Genomic DNA, 22,328 nt, shown 5'->3' on the forward strand with positions numbered 1-22,328 from the left:
GTTTGTGAGTTTTTGAGACAGTCTTGTTCTGTCACCCAGGCTGGCGTGCAGTGGTGTGATCTCGGCTCATTGCAAACTCCACCTCCCAGGTTCAAGCTATTCTCGTGCCTCAGCCACCTGAGTAGCTGGGATTATAGGTACATGCCACCACAGCTAATTTTTAAATTTTTAATAGAGAGGGTTTTTTGCCATGTTGGCCACACTGGTTTTGACCTCCTGACCTCCAATGATCCACCCACCTTGAACTCCCAAAGTGCTGGGATTATAGGCATGAGACACTATGCCCAGCCTGACAAATTCATTTTTAAACAACCAATGTCTGGTGTTAATATTCTCTTCATAGAGTATTGGGCTTCAACACTTCTCAGAACCCCTGCAGCTTTAGATGGCAAAACAGTAGCCATTAGTAATTTGGAGTTAAGACACCTATAAAGTATCAATGTTTTTGGTCTGTTGATTGCTTGCATCTTATGTATCTTGAACTAACACCCCCACTCAGCACAATATTTTAGACTGTTAGATTGACAATGTAATGACTTGCATAGCAGACATATGCTTGGAAGTCTTAGCAACCCTCCCTGCAGGAATACTTCATTCCCAAGAGAATATGCTCCTCTCAACACTGTCATGTTCCCATTAGGGCCCTCCACATGGCATGGCCTAAATAAATTATACTCTGCCTGTTGGAGTCCTGAATTATTCATGTATTCTCCTTGTTTTCATATCCTGATGGTTTCAGGTGAGGAAACCTCTGTTTAACCCAGCCTGAGGAATCTTCGCTAGTCAATTAAAAAGTTGACCTAGTTTGTGTTTGGAACCACTTACTTCAAAGCACCCACCCCACCAACCCTTCTTTCTTTGCCCATTAACTTTCATTTGTCCTCCATCCTATGAAACCTACTTCCAAGAAAGTCTGTGATATCAATCATCACAACTTAGTTTGCATTTAAAGCAAAGGTGCTATTTACCTAAGAAAGACAATTTTTTTAGCAGAGATTTTGTTTGGCTTCTCTTTTCTGGTATTTCCCATGCCCCATTCCATGCATTGCATAAATCCAGGATCTAGATCATGGCTATAAAACTTAGCAACTGTTTGATTTTATGAGCCTCAATTTTCCTATCTGGAAGGCACATCTGAAGATGACACTCCTGTCCTGAGTCTTCTGAGAAAGCTCTTTCTCAGGAAAACAATGAACTGCTGTTTGGGAATCCCTCATTACATCACAGAACTCTGGGATCACAGCAGTGACTGGTTCAGGGAGGGCCTGGTCATGCTTCTCACAGTCGGGGGCAGTTTCTAGACCTCTAACATGAAGATATGTAGAGCAAGAAAGACAACCATCCACAAGTTAGAAATTCTCAAATTTTCCACAGGCCATTTTCTAGCTCATGATATACAGATGTATGGAAAATACTCTGCTTATTACTAACAAGGGCTTTAGACTCACATCCTACACAAAAATTTTTTTTTTAATCTTATGAGATAAATGAGGACTTTGGTGGGCTGTCACCTGAGGCCTGAAGCAGTGTTTGGAACAGGAAACATGGACTGTCTGCATCATACTTCCCTAGAGTGCTGCCTGAAATCCACATTTCTGGTTTTACCACATATCTAGAAAATAAGGACGATACAGCCAGAATTAGACACTTTAAAAAAATTAGTGATTGGTGAGCATTTCTGGCATACACTAAAAGCAGTTTGGGTGGTTCCTTAGCCTCCTTCTTCTGAGGCCATATCCTTGTTTTGGTCTTACAGCTCCCAAACCAGTGGAGGAGGCTCGAGTTTTCTGGAAAAGGATGGGATTCAGTCAAATAAACAATACTATTTGAAAGTTAAAAAAAACCAAAGAAACAACTTTTTATGTGAAAAGAGTTCAAGGAAAAAAAAGAGGAAGGCACTTCAAATTTAGAAAAATCAATGAAATCTGTGAGAATACAGTAGTTGAAGTAAAAAGCAAATTCAGAACTATGGGATAACATTAAAGTAGCTAAAAACTCTCTCTGGGGGAGGGAACTATGGTAGGAGGGTTGAATTTTATTCAAATTGATATCATGTTCATTTATTATTTTAATAAAAAATTAAAGAATATTTCTATTTGTTTATAGTTTCAGTTGTGTAAGTACATCAAAACATGAAAACCAAATTATCTTTATATCTCTCAAACATTTATTTAAAGTTTGTCTTATCAGGATCATAGCATTTATATTTAGCTTGAGGCCTTTTAAAAAAATGTTAAGAAGTATGAATTTTAAAAATATGCCCCTGGTAAAAAAAAAAAAAAAAATATGTCCCTGGTAATATTGCAAGGGTGTAGGACTATTAGAAGAAAACTGAATTTCCACTCTGCTTCTGAAAGGCAGGTCTGATTACAAAAGGTAGGTGACTATCTGGCCAGGAAGCAGGAGCTTTGATCCTCTGGAACTGTACTAAACACTTAGAGTGAATAAATCAGGCCCCAGTTTACCAGGAAGAATCCAGTAGTCTCTCTGCAATGGTTTTCTTTCAGGCCTAATCTTATAAATGTTTTGGTCCCAGTTATCATATTTTTACAGTGTTTGCTTCATAAAAAGAAGTACTTGTATGTTCCTAAAAAGGGGTTCTTCTATTTGAATTGTCTAGGAAAGGCAATCAGGGCACAATTGCCCAAGGAACTCACTCGTTAGCTATACATATATATGTATATTCCATATCTATCAATCGATCTATCTTTATTAGTCAGTTCTGATTGCTACAAAAATGCCATAGACCAATAGCTTCAACAACATACATTTATTTTCTATAATTCTAAAGGTTGGGAAGTCCAAGGTAAAGGCAAATTCTGTTTCTTGTGAGGCCTCTTTTCCTTGCTTACAGGCAGCTACATTCTTGGTACACCTTCACATGGCAATTACAGGAAGCACTGGTGTTTCTTCTTATAGGCACAAATCCCATCATGGGGGTTTCATCCTCATGATCTCATCTAAACCTAATCACCTCCCCAAAGTCCCACCTCCTAATACCATCGCATTAGGAGTTAGGGCTTCAAAATGTGAACTTTTTGGGAACACAAACATTTAGTCCATTATCTCTATCTATCTATCAAGTCTATCCATCCATCCGTCTATCCATCTCTATCTATAGAACAAATTACAACAATGGTTTATAAGTCATTTCCCTGTAATATTTCATTTCATCCTTTCAAAAATCTTGTGAGATACACAGGCCATAGTAAAAGTACTGATTTCACTAAGATTCCTGAAGGTTGAATCAACTGTTTGTTATTATACAACTAGTAAAGAGTGGAGCAAGGAAGTACACTTACATCTTCTCTGTCCTCCTTTTCTCTATCCCTTCCTCCCACGTGCTGACTCCATTCCAGCCACATTTCCTTACTTTTTTTCTTTTTCTGAGATGGAGTTTCGCTCTTATTACCCAGTCTGAAGTGCAATGGTGCGATCTCGGCTCACTGCAACCTCCGCCTCCTGGGTTCAGGCAATTCTCCTGCCTCAGCTTCCTGAGTACAGGCACGCGCCACCATGCCCAGCTAATTTTTAAAATATTTTTAGTAGAGACAGGGTTTCACCTTGTTGACCAGGATGGTCTCGATCTGTTGACCTCGTGATCCACCCACCTCAGCCTCCCAAATATCTGGGATTACAGGCACGCGCCACCATGCCCAGCTAATTTTTTTTTTATATTTTTAGTAGAGACAGGGTTTCACCTTGTTGACCAGGATGGTCTCGATCTCTTGACCTCGTGATCCACCCACCTCAGCCTCCCAAATAGCTGGGATTACAGGCATGCGCCACCATGCCCAGCTAATTTTTTTTATATTTTTAGTAGAGACGGGGTTTCACCTTGTTGACCAGGATGGTCTTGATCTCTTGACCTCATGATCCACCCGCCTCGGCCTCCCAAAGTGCTGGGAATACAGGCTTGAGCCACCGCGACCGGCCCACATTTCCTTACTAACTGCTCCTGAGGACACCAGGCATCCTTCCTCTGAGCCTTTGCAATGATCTGGAATGATCTTTGCTCACATATCTGGCTCAACTGCTTCTCTCTAGACTTTGTTTAAATTTACCTTTCCAGTGAGGCATGTCTGAAAAACTCCTGCTTCTATCTACAATCTCAATCCTCCATGTACTTCTTTATTTTCCATAGCACATTTGTTACTGGCTTATTTATCAGATGATTTACATGTTTGTTCCTTCTTTTCTCCCCTTCAAGTAGAATGTAGGGTCCAAAAAAGTCAGAAATTTTGCCTTTCTGTCCAAGACTAGAGAGAACTGGGCCAGAGGTAGGGTCAGCCAAGTTAACAGTCAAGTCAGAGAGGGCGCAGCTGATGATGCATACAGGTTTCCTCTACCCTCCACAGTGTAGAAGACCACTCAAATACAGTGCAGTTCCGACTGGGCTCATCTGCTCCCCAGTCACCAATAAACACACACACACACAACACACATACATACACACACTCTCTCTCTCTTTGCGGTTTTGGGCCTCCAGCTTCTGTAGGGAGAGAAAAGGTTAAATTTAACTTGAGGGAACTGAGCCCATTCTTCCTGGAACAACATCCATTTATGAGAACTGTATGTGAAAGGAGATTGGTTCTTATTTCTTGAGATCCTTTACAGGAGTAAGAAGTGGTCTGGCGGCTCCTATGAAGGCCTTGGCAGGTACAAGTGTCACTAGTGGCTGCTTTCCATCACAGGCAAAGTTGCTCTGACCAGGACATCCAATCACAAGTATTTAATTAACAATGCTGGATCCTCTAGGCCAGGCACAGTGGCTCACAAATGTAATTCCAGCACTTTGGGAGGCCAAGGCGGGTGGATAACTTGAGGTCAGGTGTTTGAGACCAGCCTGACCAATAAGATGAAACTCCTCTCTACTAAAAATACAAAAATTCACTGGGTGTGGTGCCATGTGCCTGCAGTCCCAGCTACTCAGGAGGGGAAGACAGGAGAACTGCTTGAACCAGGGAGATGGAGGTGCAGTGAGCAGAGATTGTGCCACTGCACTCCAGCAAGAGCTACGGAGCAAGACTCCACCTCAAAAACAAGAACAAAAGCAAACAAAAGAAAACAATGTGGTTCCTCTAAAGTCAAAAGGAGCACCTTGGTTGGGCAGGTCCATAGTATTTTTACTGAAAGGGAAACTAGAGGTTCCTCCCTACAAATGTCTGGGGCTATCCCCTATTGCACCCCCTGTGTTTAGCCAGGTGGTCCTCAGGTGCTTTGTGTGAATGGGAGACCATAAGGATAACCAGTCACAACCGTTATGTTGCTGACCCCCATTGCATGGTTTGTGCTTTGTCCAGGTGAGCCCCAGGTGCTTTGCTGATACATGGGCACATGAGGGCCTCCCATCAAGTGAATACTGACACTCCTGGAAGATGTACCATCTGTGTTTTGTCCAGGTGGGCCTTAGATACTTTGTTGGTAGGTGGATATACAAGGGCCTCCCATTAAAGGTATGTTGGCATTCACTGCAGATGAACCACGTGTGTTTTTTCCAGGTGGGTCCCATGTGTACTGATGGAGAAAGGGAGCATAAGGGCCTTGAACCACAGGGATGTTGTTGGCCTCTCCTGGTGCATGACCTGAGTTCTGGAGAGGTACATGGCAGGCACTTGGCATGAAGGTGAAACAAAACCATTCACAGGGATAATGCTGGTGTTTACCACCACACAGATGTGGTGTGGTCACGTGAATCACAGGTGCTCTTATGGAAATTGGTAACAGATATGTCTCTTAACATATGTTTCTTGTCCATAGTGGTAGGTGCCGGAAGTGTAGAACTTTTTCTCTGTCCATGTATGCTGCAGGATGCACTGTTGAAAAGCAGGAACACAAGGTCCTCCAACTATGGGTTTGGTGCCATCGCCTCCCATACCACTGCCTGAATGCTGAGTAGGTGGCTCGAAGCCAGGAACGTAGGTGGCAGCAGAAGGATATACAGGAATGTTGCTAGTGCCTTGTGGTGCAGCAGCCATGCTGTGGCCAGCTGAGTCCCAGGTTCCCTGACCAAATGGGGGAACAGAAGTGGTGCTGGGTATCCCATTTTGTTGTTGTCCAGTGTTGAGTTCTTCTGATGTGGAACTGGGGCCCGGGAGAGACATGCTGAACCCAATGCTCCCACCATCCATAGGGGTTCCTGGTCCCATAATCACCTGTGGGCCTAGAATAGTATTTCCAACCAGTGAGGTACTGTCCCCAGTGATGGGCATCCCAGTGGCTACTCTAAATTCAGAAGTCTTTGCAATGCCACTGGGGAAAGCACTTGCGTTGTGACCCTTGGCTGGCTGGCCATTAACAGGTGTGCCGAATGTAGAATATGGTGATGTTGACTCTGCTGAAGGAGTTGGCAAGTCTGTAACTGGTGCTGGGGTTGCTGGATTCCCCAGAATATAAGAACTGTCAGATTTCTGCTGCTCATCAGTGGCCCCAAGTGTGGAATGAGAGATGGCTCCTGTATTTAAAGGATGGCTGGAAGTTGTGGCTGGTCTCCCGTCTCCATGTGCAGGCAAACTGGTGGAGACTTGGGCTGAGGCACTTCTGTCACTGGGCAGTGTGTTCTCAGAACCAGAAGGCCCAACATAAAATCGGATGTACTCCTTCCTGGAGACAAAAGTAGACTGCAAGATGACAGTTTTGGAAGGAGGGGTGGTATTCACAGCATTGGTGTCAATGGCAGGCTTGGATAACGATGCTGCAGAGGCATTGCTCACTAACGTGGAGGTGTCTGGAGGAACCATGATGGGAAGGCTTGGAAAATCATGGGCACTGGGGAGAGAGGCTTTCTGCTGCTGCCCCTCGGGGGCCCCAAATTGGGGCTGAGCGGTGGCTCCTGGATTTAAAGGATAGTTGGAAGTTGTGGCTGGTCTCCCGTCTGCATGTGCAGGCAAGCTGGTGGAGCCCTGGGCTGAGGCAACATTGCCATGGGGCAGTATGTTCTCAGAACCAGGAAGCCCCATGTAAAACGGGAGGCACTTCTTCCTGGAGACAGAGGCAGACTGCAAGGTGGCAGACTTGGAAGGAGGAGTGGTATTCACAGCATTGGTGTCAATGGCAGGCCTGGATAATGATGGTGCAGAGGCACTGTTCACTAAAGCGGAGGTGTCTGGTGGAGCAATGATGGGAAGGCTTGGAAAAACACAGGCACTGGGGAGAGAAGCTTTCTGCTGCTGACCATCAAGAGCCCCAGAATTGGATTGAGAGATGGCTTCTTTGCTAAAGAGTTGGTTAAAACTTGGGGTGGTGTTGTGGAATATAAATGTAAGGGGATGTATGTAGACTGATGTCTTTCCTGGGTGCCTCTGCTCTGTACTGCAATGTATTTGGGAAACTGGGAGAGAGCTCACCCTAGAGCTTGGAGAAGATGTGAAAACAACAGCCTGAGAAGGGGTGATAGTATTCATGTTAACTGCTTCATGGTCTACTGCAGTCTGTGAGGTTAAGTGGGCAGATGTGTTTGCTGTGATAGTGGAAATGACTGTTGTGGAATTCACAGGCTTGCTGGTGATAACTGAGGTCACGGTAGAAGGGACTGGAAGAGGAGCTGGGAAGGAAAGAGGAGGAGGGGAATCTACAGCGGTAGGTATTAGGGAGAAGGGTGTGGGGCTAGGAGGTGTTGGGGGGTTAGAAGCAGGAGGTGCTGCACCTACAACCGAATGACAAGAGCCTCCTTTCTCATTAGACTGACACCCCAAAACGGGAACAAGGTCAGCAGAAAGAGCCAGAGGAGAGTTAGGGATTGTGAGTGTTATTTTCTGACCCATCTTTGGTGTGGTGGAAAGTGGAGGGACAGGAAGGATGGGGGGTCTGGTAGCCAGGTCAGCCAAGTCAGGGATGGGTGGAGGAGCTGGGACCTGCGACATGGAAGTGGCAGTGGCCAGGGGCAGGGAGTCTGTCGTCTCCACTGGTGGGGAGAAAGAAGGGGCAGGCTGGGTGACGCTGCTGTCTGTCATGGCCTCCGTTTCATCCTCCAAGATTCTGCGATTCCTTTTATACCCGGGGCTCTTCTCCAAGGTGCCCAGGTCTCCCTCAACAGACAGGCAGGGGAGCTTGGCAGGTGGGGGAAGCTCCCCTCGATCCCACAGCAAGGGCAGTGACGGGGGCAGCGGCAGCAGCAGTGGAATCGACATTTTCCTTTTGCAGGGCCTGTTGTGGGCAGCGCTCCTTGGGGGAACACCTGAAGGCTTCCCGTCGGGCACCCGGTCTGCGGACATCGGCGGCCTGGGCAGTTCTGCCGGCGACTTCCGCGGCAGCAGGGAGCGGCCCCGGGCTGCGTCGGGACCGGGCTTCCCAGGATGCAGCGCGCGTCTGGCCTGGCTGCGTGCTCTGGGCTCGGGAAGACCCTCCGGGCAGGAGCTCGCTGGGGACGCCTGGGCCGTGTCAGGCAAGTCGTTTTCCGGGCACTCGTGGCGCACGCTCCCCCCCGGAGGCTCCGCGCTGCATCTGCAGGGGGAAAGGTCCCGCGGGCTGCCCTGGGCCCCGCATGCGGATGCCGCGTCATGGCTGCGAACGGCGGCCCTCCTCTCGTCACGCGGCGCTTCCGTCTGCGCCGCAGCCTCATCCTTCCTCACTCCTCTGGGCCCTCGTCGGGCCCGCACCGCCGTCTCCTCCGGGACAGTGGCCGGGACGGGCTGCCGGGCCCCGACCGCACGCTCAGGGGGTGACGGCAGCCGCAGGGCGAACGCGCGGCTGGGAGCGGGGATCCTCACGGAGCTGGGGTGTCTGAACCTCGGGGGGTTCCGAGCAGGCAGCACGAGGGTCTTCCTCGGGGCCGGCCCCCAGCCCGCGGCCGGCAGGACGCCCACCGGCGTCGCCGCAGCCCTCGGGAGGGGACACAGCCGCTCAGGGGCGACGAAGACGCTGGCTGGTGAAGGCCTCCGACGGCCATTCCGGCGGAACAGGGCGCGGAAAGGGCGCGGGGTGGGCGCAGAGTGAGCCCGGCCGGGCGGGCAGGCGTCCCGGGCCAGGGGAGCGGGGGCTTCACGCCCTGGCCCCGGCAGGGGCCGACGACGGCACCTGGGTCTAAATTTGCTCAGTAAACTGCCCATTTCGAGGTAGCTCTGGCTCCTACCGTACGACAGGGTCGGCAGCGGACGCAGCTCTCCTCAGCCACCGCCTCCTCTGGCGACCGAGCAAAGTCTGACGGGCCTGGGGCCTGCGGCGCCTCCACGAGGTTCCTCACGAGGCAGCGTAGGCGTCAAACGCCGGCGTCAGAGGGCAAAGGTCAAGGCCCCATCAGCCCCTGCGGCCTTCCGGCCCCGGAAGCTCTGCGGCTGGTGGCTGCTGTTGCGCCGCTTGGCCGCTACGTGGGCAGTGCCGCGGTCCCATCCGCCAGAGTTCTTCCCGCCCGGGCGCCAGCTCTGCCTGCAGCTCAGCCCTGGCCCAGCGCTGTCGCACGCAGTGGCCCTGTGTCGGCCGGCCGTGTCCCTGGGTTCACAGAGAGCGCATCCTGCTTGAAGTTGAGCACAGGGAAACCCATAACCTGCCAGGCTCCTCCGGGACCCCGGCAATGCCTCTGTGCCGCCTGGAGCCAGGCGTGCCTTCCCTGTGGCGCCGGGGTCACCAGCCAGGCCGTGCGGGTTTCCAAAGAGGGACGTGGTGCCTTCACCTGACTGCATGCTCCGCCCTACAACATCCCTTCCTGGCAGGCGGGGCCTCTTCTTTTCACAGATTTGTTTTAAAGCAACATTTAAGGCTGGGCGCGGTGGCTCACGCTCGTAATCCCAGCACTTTGGGAGGCCGAGGCGGTGGATCACCTGAGGATACCAGCCTGAGCAACATGACTGAAACCCCGTCGCTCCTAAAAATACAAAAACTGGCCAGACGTGGCGGTGCCTGCTTGTAATCTCGGCTACTAGGGAGTCTGAGGCAGCAAAATCGCTTTAACCCGGGAGGCGGAGGCTTCAGTCAGCTGAGATCACCTCACTGCCCTTCAGCCTGGGCGAGGGGAGACTCCATCTCAAAACAAACAACAACAACATTTAAGCCTTAGGCTACTCCTCAGGCCATTGATATGACAGTGGCCCTGCCAGGCTTTGAACCCTGGGCTGTGTGATTCCGGAGCTGTGCTGTGGCCTGTGTGCCGCCTTATCGCGGACACATCATGTATTCTCATTTGCCTCCTTATCGCGGACACATCATGTATTCTCATTTGCCTCCTTATCGCGGACACATCATCTATTCTCATTTTATCACGGACACATCATGTATTCTCATTTGCCTCCTTATCGCGGACACATCATGTATTCTCATTTGCCTCCTTATCGCGGACACATCATGTATTCTCATTTGCCTCCTTATCGCGGACACATCATGTATTCTCATTTGCCTCCTTATCGCGGACACATCATGTATTCTCATTTGCCTCCTTATCGCGGACACATCATGTATTCTCATTTGCCTCCTTATCGCGGACACATCATGTATTCTCATTTGCCTCCTTATCGCAGACACATCATGTATTCTCATTTGCCTCCTTATCGCGGACACATCATCTATTCTCATTTTATCACGGACACATCATGTATTCTCATTTGCCTCCTTATCGCGGACACATCATGTATTCTCATTTGCCTCCTTATCGCGGACACATCATGTATTCTCATTTGCCTCCTTATCGCGGACACATCATGTATTCTCATTTGCCTCCTTATCGCGGACACATCATGTATTCTCATTTGCCTCCTTATCGCGGACACATCATGTATTCTCATTTGCCTCCTTATCGCGGACACATCATCTATTCTCATTTGCCTCCTTATCGCGGACACATCATGTATTCTCATTTGCCTCCTTATCGCGGACACATCATCTATTCTCATTTGCCTCCTTATCGCGGACACATCATGTATTCTCATTAGGGTACCTAGCATGCAGCACATCTGTACTAAGCACATGTAAGCCTGCGGGGAGGTTCTTACTTCACCTTATAAGCTGATCACGGCAAGCCCTGGGCTCAAGTCTCCTCTGAAGGCAGAGCAGGGGCCACCAGCAGTCAGCAAAGGACCGTCCCACACTATTCTTCTAACTGAGCCTTACAGCCCAGATTTCCTTTTTGGTCTAGTTTGAAAGATCTAAATATGTAAAGATTATAGTCCTTTCCTGAAAGAAATTCACCAGTGCATTAATCCAAATGAATAAGCCAGTTCTCTGGCCTTCTTGGAATATATTAGAAAAAAAATTCGGCCGGGCGCGGTGGCTCACGCCTGTAATCCCAGCACTGTGGGAGGCCGAGGCGGGTGGATCACGAGGTCAAGAGATCGAGACCATCCCGGTCAACATGGTGAAACCCCGTCTCTACTAAAGATACAAAAAATTAGCTGGGTGTGGTTGCGCGTGCCTGTAGTCCCAGCTACTCAGGAGGCTGAGGCAGGAGAATTGCCTGAACCCAGGAGGCGGAGGTTGTGGTGAGCTGAGATCACACCATTGCACTCCAGCCTGGGTAACAAGAGCGAAACTCTGTCTCAAAAAAAAAAAATTCATCATGTATTTGGAAGTTAGTAGTGGAGCAATGTACTGTATTAAAATATGATCAAGACAATTTGGTCATTGTCAGCATAGCCCACTCTTTACTACACATTACTGTTACCTAAGTATAACTATACTTATTCTTTTTTTTTTTTGAGACGGAGTTTCGCTCTTGTTACCCCGGCAGGAGTGCAATGGCGCAATCTCGGCTCACTGCAACCTCCGCCTCCCGGGTTCAGGCAATTCTCCTGCCTCAGCCTCCTGAGTAGCTGGGATTACAGGCATGTGCAAGACATAATATTGGTTGTCAGGACAAAGGAAACGTGTTACTGTCTTAAGAGCTGGAAATTTCAGCATGACAAGAAATAATTGGAAAATCCTATACATGACTTTATCTAGTTTTAATCTTTTTTCTTTGGTTTATTTAACTGGATTGCTTTTTTCTCTTTGGGCTGATGTTGTTTGCCAGGCATAGGACATACAGAAGTTTCAGAACCTATAATCAGAGATCATTAAAAATATTTAAGTGTATTTTTTAGTTAAAAAAATTGATTTAAAATAACATCAGACATAGTTAACATAATACAAAATTCATTTTATCCCTCTGCCTATATATTTTATAGTATGTCAGAGTAAATGTGGACTTCCATACCCAACAAAGCTTATGTTTCTAAGATACAAAGTTTGGCTGAGACTCAAATTCTGTTTAAAAAGAGGAGACATTATAAATTCTTCCTAACCTCTCAGGGAACAGAGAAATGGTTTAAAGTTATGACATTTAATCATAATCCCTTGATACCATTTGAGGAGAGTTCAATAAGAAATAATCTCTTGATTGTATTTGCTTGAAAGAAAATAACAAGCTGATACAAATTTGGACAAAATTTCCCACAAGAACTCTGAAACAAGATGATTAAATGTCAGGCTTATTTGAAAACAATAAATTACTGTTACTGTCCCCTAATTTTTCCCCAAATAGGGAAAGTTCATTAAACAAATAATATTGGGGCTTTAGGACAATAAAGGAGATTTGGACAAGGGTATTCCAGAAAAATCCACCTCTTTATTTTTCTTGTCAAATGGGAATAGATGCTTTTTTAAAATATAATCTTGGCCGGGTGCAGTGGCTCAAGCCTGTAATCCCAGCACTTTGGGAGGCCGAGGCAGGTGGATCATGAGGTCAAGAGATCGAGACCATCCTGGTCAACATGGTGAAACCCCATCTCTACTAAAAATACAAAAAATTAGCTGGACACGGTGGTGCGTGCCTGTAATCCCAGCTACTCAGGAGGCTGAGGCAGGACAATTGCCTGAACCCAGGAGGTGGAGGTTGTGGTGAGCCGAGATCGCGCCATTGCACTCCAGTCTGGGTAACAAGGGTGAAACTCCATCTCAATAAATAAATAAATAAATAAATAAATAAAATATAATCTTACTTGTCCTTGTGAGGCAAATGACATTAGATGGCAAATGATTATTCTCAAATCATTTTTGACTTAGCAGAAGCAGACATATTGAGATTGAAATGTGTCAAGGCAAAATACTTTCCAAAAATTTTATAATTACATACTGTAATAATAGCAATAATTAATAATTGCCAGGTGAGAGTACTTTATTTTTTTTTGAGACAGAGTCTTGCTCTTTCACCAGACACCAGGCTGGAGTGCAGTGGTGTGATCTCTGCTCACTGCAACTTCTGCCTCCCAGGTTCAGGCAACTCTCCTGCCTCAGCCTCCCAAGCAGCTGGGACCACAGGCATGCACCACCATGCCCAGCTAATTTTTGTATTTTAGTAGAGACGCAGTTTCACTACGTTGGCCAGGACTATGTCAATCTCTAGACCTCGTGATCCACCCGCCTCGGCCTCCGAAAGTGCTGGGATTACAGAGATTACTTTTAATCTGACAATTTTTAAAGCACTCTCCAGTCATATCAAATGAATTGCTGGGTGGCCAGTTTTGCACAGAATTGTGGTAGTGACAATAAAGCATACCTGGCACCCTGTGGTTGAACTCTCTCACCAACAATCCACTGTAAGTAGTACAGAGTTAATGGGAGTACACACTGAATCCTCTGGACTTCACTGAGTCATGAACCTCATTTAGTAAACTTTTTCCCTAAAATAATTTTGGTCTCCTATTCTCTCTCGTGAAGAAAAGTACTCTAGAAAAAGAATTTGGAGGAAATAAACTTTATTCCAGTGAATGGTGAATGGTTTGCAAACTACATCCTTGGGCGCAAAACAAAGGTGGATTCCTGAGAACAAAGGGAAGACTTGGGTTTTACAGCAAAAGTTCCCTGACCAGGTTCCCAAATAAGATGCTTTAGGCAAATGAAGGTCTGAAACCGGCCCAGTGCAGTGGCTCACACATGTAATCCTGGAAGTTTGGGAAGCCAAAGCTGGTGGATTACCTGAGGTCAAGAATTTGAGAGCAGCCTGGCCAACACAGTGAAACCCTGTCTCTACTATAAACTACAATATATTAATAATAAAATAAAAAATTAGCTGGGTATGGTGGTACATGCCTGTAATCCCAGATACTTCGGAGGGTAAGGCGGCGGAGGTTGCAGTGAGCCAAGATTACGCCACTGCACTCCAGCCTGGGAGACAGAGCAAGACTGTCTCAAAAAAAAAAAAGAAAAAAGAGGGAAAGAGAAAAACTGAGCCCTGATTGTCTGAGTCAGGTGAGCTCTAATTTGCTGTTTCAGTTGAGCTGTGAAAGTTTAAAAAGGTTGGGAGGTGTGGATTTGGGGGGAACTCAAAGTATCTGTATAGATACTTTGACTCTGTATACTCTAGTCAGCAAATGACTGCTTGGCTCTATTTTAAATTTAGGCCCAGTTAGCTACACAGGATTCATTTAGGATTGGCTCTTTCAGGTTCACATTTGCCCACACTCTGGTGCCCTTTACTATAACCAGGGCTCAGTAAGGACAGACTGATTGTTCCTTCTTAGCGTAGTCTTTTCTTGATTGTTTCACCCATTTCCCTCCAGTTAACTTTTTGTTTTTTCAGAAATGTATCAAAACCTTTCTGTTGGTAATGACTTCCACAATCTCTTGGCTTTCATTGGTCTACTAAATTTTGGTATTTGTATACTTTTATTTAAGTACAATTTCAGGAGGAACACAAAGTAAACGTGTCTATCACCTTGAACTGAAAGTTCCTGTTCATTCTAGAAGCCAACCTTCCCGTAGGAGAAAACTACCCTTAGTATTAACAGATGTAGCATTCAAGATGTTAACTTTTCTTGAGGAATCAATCACTAAGGATTTAGGATATGGTAACTTCTGTATGGGGAAAGAATAGCTATCCCAGGAGCTGACTGGAAGATTAAATTCCATAACCAATATAGATATGCTTTGTAAAATTTTAAGTTCTGTGAAAATGTTTGATATTATTATTTGTTACTAAAAATACAAAAAATTAGCTGGATGTGGTGGCGCACGCCTGTAGTCCCAGCTACTCAGGAGACTGAGGCAGGAGAATTGCTTGAACCCAGGAGGTGGAGGTTATGGTAAGCCGAGATTGTGCCATTGCACTCCAGCCTGGGTAACAAGAGCAAAACTCCGTCTCAAAAAAAAAAAAAAAAATGAAGATAACTAACACAAATTATTCATTGATTTATATAAGCATCCAGAACTAAATGTGATGTAGTTGAAATATTTATTTCTTTTTAGTGTTGTATGTTTGGGAGAAGCCTTCAAGGTATCAGAAAACAAAATCCAACTATCCAGTTGGAAACCACAGTACATTTATCTGATATGCAAAATTTTGAAAAAGTAACACAATTTCTGTTTTGTACCTTGTATGTGCACATGTATTTTTTTTCTTTTTCCTTTAACAATTGCAGTGGAAATGCTGTACAAAAATAACTCAATTTTTTATGTCACTTCATTTTTTTTTTTTTTGAGACGGAGTTTCGCTGTTGTTACCCAGACTGGAGTGCAATGGCACGATCTCGGCTCACCGCAACCTCCACCTTCTGGGTTCAAGCAATTCTCCTGCCTCAGCCTCCCGAGTAGCTGGGACTACAGGCACGCACCACCATGCCCAGCTAATTTTTGTATTTTTAGTAGAGACGGGGTTTCACCATGTTGACCAGGATGGTCTCGATCTCTTGACCCTCGTGATCCACCCGCCTCGGCCTCCCAAAGTGCTGGGATTATAGGCGTGAGCCACCGCACCGGGCTTCTTAATATGCACGCATTCTACCCAAACTCTATCTTCAGCTGACTAAGTAAGAAAGGACTAACAGGGAAAGCAGCTATGGGTTTCTCTCCTTTCCACTTTTTTCTAATGTCATCAATTTCAGCATAAGTGGTGGCTAATACTGGAAAATAAAACAAATCAGAAAGAATGTGATGGAGTGTGGCCTCTTGGAGCTGGTTAGCACCTTACTCAGTCATAGATGACTAATTGATGCTTAGCATTCAAACATTTCTTATAGTTGATTTTCAGTCTTATATTCATTGCAGCTAAGGATTTTAGGCACTGCTATGAAGGATTTTAATAGAAGAAAAGCAGCCTCATCTGTTTTGGAACAAAGTTTATCATTTTGACCTTTGGACCACCTGCATCAGTCTTATCCTCCATAGACACTGAATGCCCCTCCCCAACTAAGCTGTACGCTTCTTTTTTTTTTCATTATTCTTTTACATTTATTTAGTATATTTTAAGTTCTGGGATACAGGTGCAGATTGTGTGGTTTGTTACATAGGTATACACATGCCATGGTGGGGGTTTGCTGCATCCATTGCCCCGTCATCTACAGTAGGTATTTCTCCTAATGATATCCCTCCCCAGTCCCCCTACACCTTGCTATTACTCCCCTAGCCCCCCACGCCCCAGGCCCCAATGTATGATGTTCCTCTCCCTGTGTCCATGTGTTCTCATTGTTCAACACTCACTTATCAGTGAGAACATGAGGTGTTTGGTTTTCTGTTCTTGTGTCAGTTTGCTGAGAATGATGGTTTCCAGTTTGATCCATGTCCCTGCAAATGACATGAACTCATCCTTTTTTATGGCTGCATAATATTCCCTGGTGTATATATGCCATATTTTCTTTATACAGTCCATCATTGATGGGCATTTGGGTTGGTTCCAAGTCTTTGCTATTGTGAACAGTGCCACAATAAATGTGTGTGCACATGTTTTTATAACAGAATGATTTATAATCCTTTGGGTATATACCCAGTAATGGGATTGCTGGGTCAAATGGTATATCTAGTTTTAGATCCTTGAGGAATCTCCACAGTTTTCCACAATGGTTGAAATAATTTACAATCCCACCAACAATGTAAAAGCATTCCTGTTTCTCTACATCCTCTCCAGCATGTTGTCTCCTGATTATTTAATGATTGCCTTTCTAACTGGTGTGAGGTGGTATCTCAATGTGGTTTTGATTTGTATTTCTCTAATGACCAATGACGACGAGCTTTTCTTCATATGTTTGTTAGCTGCATAAATATCTTCTTTTGAAAACTGTCTGTTTATACCCTTACCCACTTTTTGATGTTTTTCTTTTTCTTGTAAATTTATCTTCATAGATTCTGGAAATTAGCCCTTTGTTAGATGGGTCGACTGCAGATTTATTTTCCATTCTGTCGGTTGCTAGCTCACTTTTTTGATAGTTTCTTTTCTGTGCAGAATCTCTTAAGTTTAATTAGATCTCATCTGTCTATCTTGGCTTTTGTTGCCATTGCTTTTGGTGTTTTAGTCATGAAGTCCTTGCCCATGCCTATGTCCTGAATAGTATTGCCTAGGTTTTCTAATGGTGTTAGGCCTCATGTTTAAATACTTAAACCATCTAGAGTTAATTTTTGTATAAGGAAGGGATCCAGTTTCAGCTTTCTGCATATGGCTAGCCAGTTTTCCCAACACCATTTATTAAATAGGAATTCCTTTCCCCATTGCTTGTTTTTGTCAGGTTTGTCAATGATCAGATGGTTGTAGTTGTGTGGCATTCTTTCTGAGACCTAGGTTCTGTTCCATTGGCCTATATCTCTGTTTTGGTACCAGTATCATGATGTTTTGATTACGGTAGCCTTGTAATATAGTTACAATATAATATAGTTATAGTCAGATGGGGCCAGGCATGGTGGCTCACACCTGTAATCCCAGCACGGTGGGAGGCTGAGATGGGCGGATCACCTGAAGTCAGGCTCTCAAGACCAGTCTGGACAACATGGTGAAAACCGGTCTCTACTAAAATTAGAAAATTAGCTGGGTGTGGTGGCAGGTGCCTGTAATCCCAGCTACTTGTGAGGCTGAAGCAGGAGAATTGCTTGAACCTAGGAGGCAGAGGTTGGGGTGAGCTGAGATCATCCCACTGTACTCTGGCATGGGCCACAGAGCAAGACTCCAAGATTCCATCTCAAAAAAAAACCAAAAGCTTAATAGTGCCTGCAGAAGGCCACAAGACACTGAAAAAGCAAAAGCAGTGATCACCTGCCAACCTCAGACTGTGCGTGTGTCACAAGACACTGAGAAAGCAAGCAGTGATCACCTGCCAACCTCAGACTGTGCGTGTGTCACAAGACACTGAGAAAGCAAGCAGTGATCACCTGCCAACCTCAGACTGTGCCTGTGTCACAAGACACTGAGAAAGCAAGCAGTGATCACCTGCCAACCTCAGACTGTGCGTGTGTCACAAGACACTGAGAAAGCAAGCAGTGATCACCTGCCAACCTCAGACTGTGCCTGTGTCACAAGACACTGAGAAAGCAAGCAGTGATCACCTGCCAACCTCAGACTGTGCCTGTGTCACAGGACACTGAGAAAGCAAGCAGTGATCACCTGCCAACCTCAGACTGTGCCTGTGTCACAAGACACTGAGAAAGCAAGCAGTGATCACCTGCCAACCTTAGACTGTGCGTGTGTCACAAGACACTGAGAAAGCAAGCAGTGATCACCTGCCAACCTCAGACTGTGCGTGTGTCACAAGACACTGAGAAAGCAAGCAGTGATCACCTGCCAACCTCAGACTGTGCGTGTGTCACAAGACACTGAGAAAGCAAGCAGTGATCACCTGCCAACCTCAGACTGTGCGTGTGTCACAAGACACTGAGAAAGCAAGCAGTGATCACCTGCCAACCTCAGACTGTGCGTGTGTCACAAGACACTGAGAAAGCAAGCAGTGATCACCTGCCAACCTCAGACTGTGCGTGTGTCACAAGACACTGAGAAAGCAAGCAGTGATCACCTGCCAACCTCAGACTGTGCCTGTGTCACAAGACACTGAGAAAGCAAGCAGTGATCACCTGCCAACCTCAGACTGTGCCTGTGTCACAGGACACTGAGAAAGCAAGCAGTGATCACCTGCCAACCTCAGACTGTGCGTGTGTCACAAGACACTGAGAAAGCAAGCAGTGATCACCTGCCAACCTCAGACTGTGCCTGTGTCACAAGACACTGAGAAAGCAAGCAGTGATCACCTGCCAACCTCAGACTGTGCGTGTGTCACAAGACACTGAGAAAGCAAGCAGTGATCACCTGCCAACCTCAGACTGTGCGTGTGTCACAAGACACTGAGAAAGCAAGCAGTGATCACCTGCCAACCTCAGACTGTGCGTGTGTCACAAGAATGTTTTGCTCATCATTTATACTTCCCCTAATGTCTCTTAAAACCTCTGATCTGGAGACACAACCCAGTAAGGGGGACTTAGAACATGATTTCAGTGTCTCTTCTGGGTTGCCAGCTGTTCCTATAAAGCTAAATTTCATTTTCACCAAAAGCTTGTCTCTTGAATTTCTGCTTTCAAGAGAAAAGTGGTCCTTAGTTTGGTGACCTCACCTACCATCTATCCGTCCATTCATTTTGTTGGTTCTGTGTCTCTGGAGAACCCTGAGTAATACAGAATCTGAATACAGCCATGGTTGGAGAAGAAAAAAAATGTAGGAATGTGTCTTTAACTGGCTTTGGCATTTCTAAAATTACATATCTAACCTTATTATAGCTAAAAATGCTAAGAACTCTACTTCTAGCTGTACAGAGAACACTGACATTCCATGCATGGCATGAACTGTTTGCTTACAGAGAAATACAAATAAATGCACATGATACTCCTATTTGACCACTGACAGGAGGAAAGAAACTGGGTGACTTTGACATCATAATTTCAAAAATTTTTGAAGACCAAGGCATACATGATATTGGTTGGTTGGTTCTAATGTTGCTGAGAAAAATAATTAAAGAAAAGGAACTCTCAGGATTATCTATGCATCAATAACCTTAGAACTTCCAACAATGCCCTGAGTGAGAATAATTTCTCTTGTAGTCACAGTGCTGAAATTTATAGAAATCAAACACAAGCCCTTTTCATGTGAATGGCTAAACTACAATGAAAGTTGAACTTTTGGCCTAGTAAATGAGGGCATTAGTTAAGAAAAAGGGGTCCCTGTAAATAAGATAGGAACCTTAGGGAAAACCTTGATGAGGTTGGAGACAATGAGCTCTGAAATTCTGATGAGTCTTGTTTGACGCATATGTAAGTTTAACCCTTACCCCAATGGCAGTGGCCTCCCACCCACAGTGGTGTAGGCCTTTTCACCCTTGTCTGAGGAAATTAACTCTGCACTGCACTGGGAGAAGGGTAATGAACTCCCTTGAGGCAGATGCAAAGCATCTCTTCTGATTCTCTTCAGGGCCCACTCACACCACTGATTTTGCTTCCAGACTTAGAACTTGAGTCAAGTTACAGCAGGCATTTAAAGGTAATACATGAAGTGTGACCTTTGAGTAGTTTCACTACACTCAAAAAAAAAAAACTAGCTGAGTTTTCCAATTTACACAAATACAGATCTGGAGAACATGTGTGGAAACACGTTAAGGGCTGGGTTAATGGTGGGGAGAACATAAAGCTGGATGAAGACAAATTTACTGATATGAACTCACTAAGCAGATTCTGCTTTAAATGTGCAGCTTGAAGATTTAGAAATGGTGTCAGTAGTTTCACTGGTTGGCTGAAATATAGTTCAAAAGATGGCCCGCCATGAGCAAGTCGTAGATCCGCTGTCTCCCCTGGATTACTTTGGAAGAAGGAATTCGTGGGCTTGGGAATATACAATGAGAGGGTAGATTTGCCATTTAAAAGCAACTTACTCCCATTCATAGACTCCAGAAGACAAACTATTTATCAGTACTTTGTTAAATAGCTTTGTGTGGGGAGGCCAAGCACTACTCAAGAGCCCCCCAATCTCTCTTCTCTGTAGGCCAGATCTTGTAACAAAATTTACAGTTCATCAATTGGAAAATTTAAATGCAGTGGAATAAAGAGAATGCAAGTGGCAATTAAGGGGGTCTTAGGGCCAAGTAGCAGCGCTCAGTACTCAAAGGCAAGGTAGTTTTAATTAAGAAATAGACAGTAAAGGCAGAACAACAAATTCATCTGATTCCTATTGATCTCTGGTGTTGGCCACTTAACTGTTGAGTCTTCTTGCAATTTAAAGACACAGAAAACCTACTAAATGCTTACTTCATCTGAAGAAGCAGAAAACTTTCAGATAAAGTCAACGAGAATCTGCCTTCCATCATAAAATCCAGAGAATCATAGCACCTGACTCAGTTCTTACTTTAGCCAGTTTCCAGGCCCAGGCCTCCTTAAAATAAGGGGCAGTCGGGTCCCCTTGAAAAAGGATGCAGGTATACTACCCAGCAAGTTATACTGTTAACGCTTTTCCTTTCCTAAAAGAGACTTGCAACATTTTACTAGGAAAACTGTGCTTTGATAAAAGACAATAAAAAACTTGGGGGACTACTAGACACTGGCTCTGAACTGACATTGATTCCAGGAGATCCACAACAACACTGTGGCCTTCTAATTAGAGTACCTTCTTATAGAGGTCAGGTGAATAATGGAGTTTTAGCTCAAGTCTGACTCACAGCGGATCCAGTGGGTCCCTGAAGTCATTCTCTGGTGATTTTTCAGTTCCCAATCCATAATTGGAATAGAAATACTTAGTAGCTGGCAGAACACCCACATTGGTGTCTTAAGTGAGGGCCATTATGGTGGGAAAACACAAAGGAAAGCCAGTGGAGATGCTTCTAGATAAGACGGTAAATAAAAAACATAACCGCATCCCTGGAGGAATTTCTGAGACGGCTGCCACCACGAAGGGCTTGGAAGACCAAGATGGTTATTCCCACTGAATCCCCATTGAACTCACCTATTTGGCCTTTGCAGAAGACAGGAAGACCCTAAATAATGACAACAGAGTCCCGTAAACTGAATCAAGTCTTAACTAAAATTTCAGGTGTTGTACAAGATGTGGTTTCATTAATTCAGCAAATTAACACATATCCTGGAACTAGTATGTAACTCTTCCTGTTCATAAGGTTCAACAGAACAGTTTGCTTTCAGATGCCAAAGAAGGCATTAACCCTCACTATGCTACGTGAGAAGTATATTAACTCTCTACCCCATGTTACAATTTTGAGGTAAAGAACTTGATCCATTTCCACTACCATAGGAATCATGCTGGTCCATTTCATTGATGGCATCATACTGACTGCACAAAGTGAGTATCAAGTAGCAACTACGCTGAACATATTCATAAAATATTTTCATGTGAGTCAGTGGGAAATATATCTAACTGAAATTCAGGGGCCTTCTACTTTAGTAAAATATGTAGAGGTTCAGTGGTGTGGGGTATCTTGAGATATTTTTTCCAAAATGAATGGCAACTGGTTGCATCTGGCTTCACCTACAACCATTACATTAAAAAAAAAAAAAAAGTACAAGGCCTAGCGATCCTATTTGGATTTTAGAAGCAACACATCTCTGTTCTGGGTGTGTCATTCTGGCCCATCTACCAAACAACTTGAAAAGCGTCTAGTTTGACTGGGGCTGAGAAGTCAAGG

The 22,328-nt window shown here is 45.2% G+C and overlaps 2 protein-coding genes across 2 annotated transcripts in view; both read right to left on the minus strand.

The window, feature by feature from the left end:
• Positions 1–22,328, minus strand: part of LOC144576818 (uncharacterized) — a 243,737-nt gene that overhangs the window by 76,423 nt on the left and 144,986 nt on the right. The gene's annotated exons all lie outside the window — the stretch shown is intronic.
• Positions 2,759–9,140, minus strand: NPAP1 (nuclear pore associated protein 1). Its single transcript, XM_035303571.3, has one exon. The coding sequence runs from the start codon at positions 9,045–9,047 to the stop codon at positions 5,709–5,711; it is 3,339 nt and encodes a 1,112-aa protein (XP_035159462.3). The 5' UTR covers positions 9,048–9,140; the 3' UTR covers positions 2,759–5,708.

Source organism: Callithrix jacchus, chromosome 6 (assembly GCF_049354715.1).
Source record: "Callithrix jacchus isolate 240 chromosome 6, calJac240_pri, whole genome shotgun sequence".
NCBI lineage: Eukaryota > Metazoa > Chordata > Mammalia > Primates > Cebidae > Callithrix > Callithrix jacchus.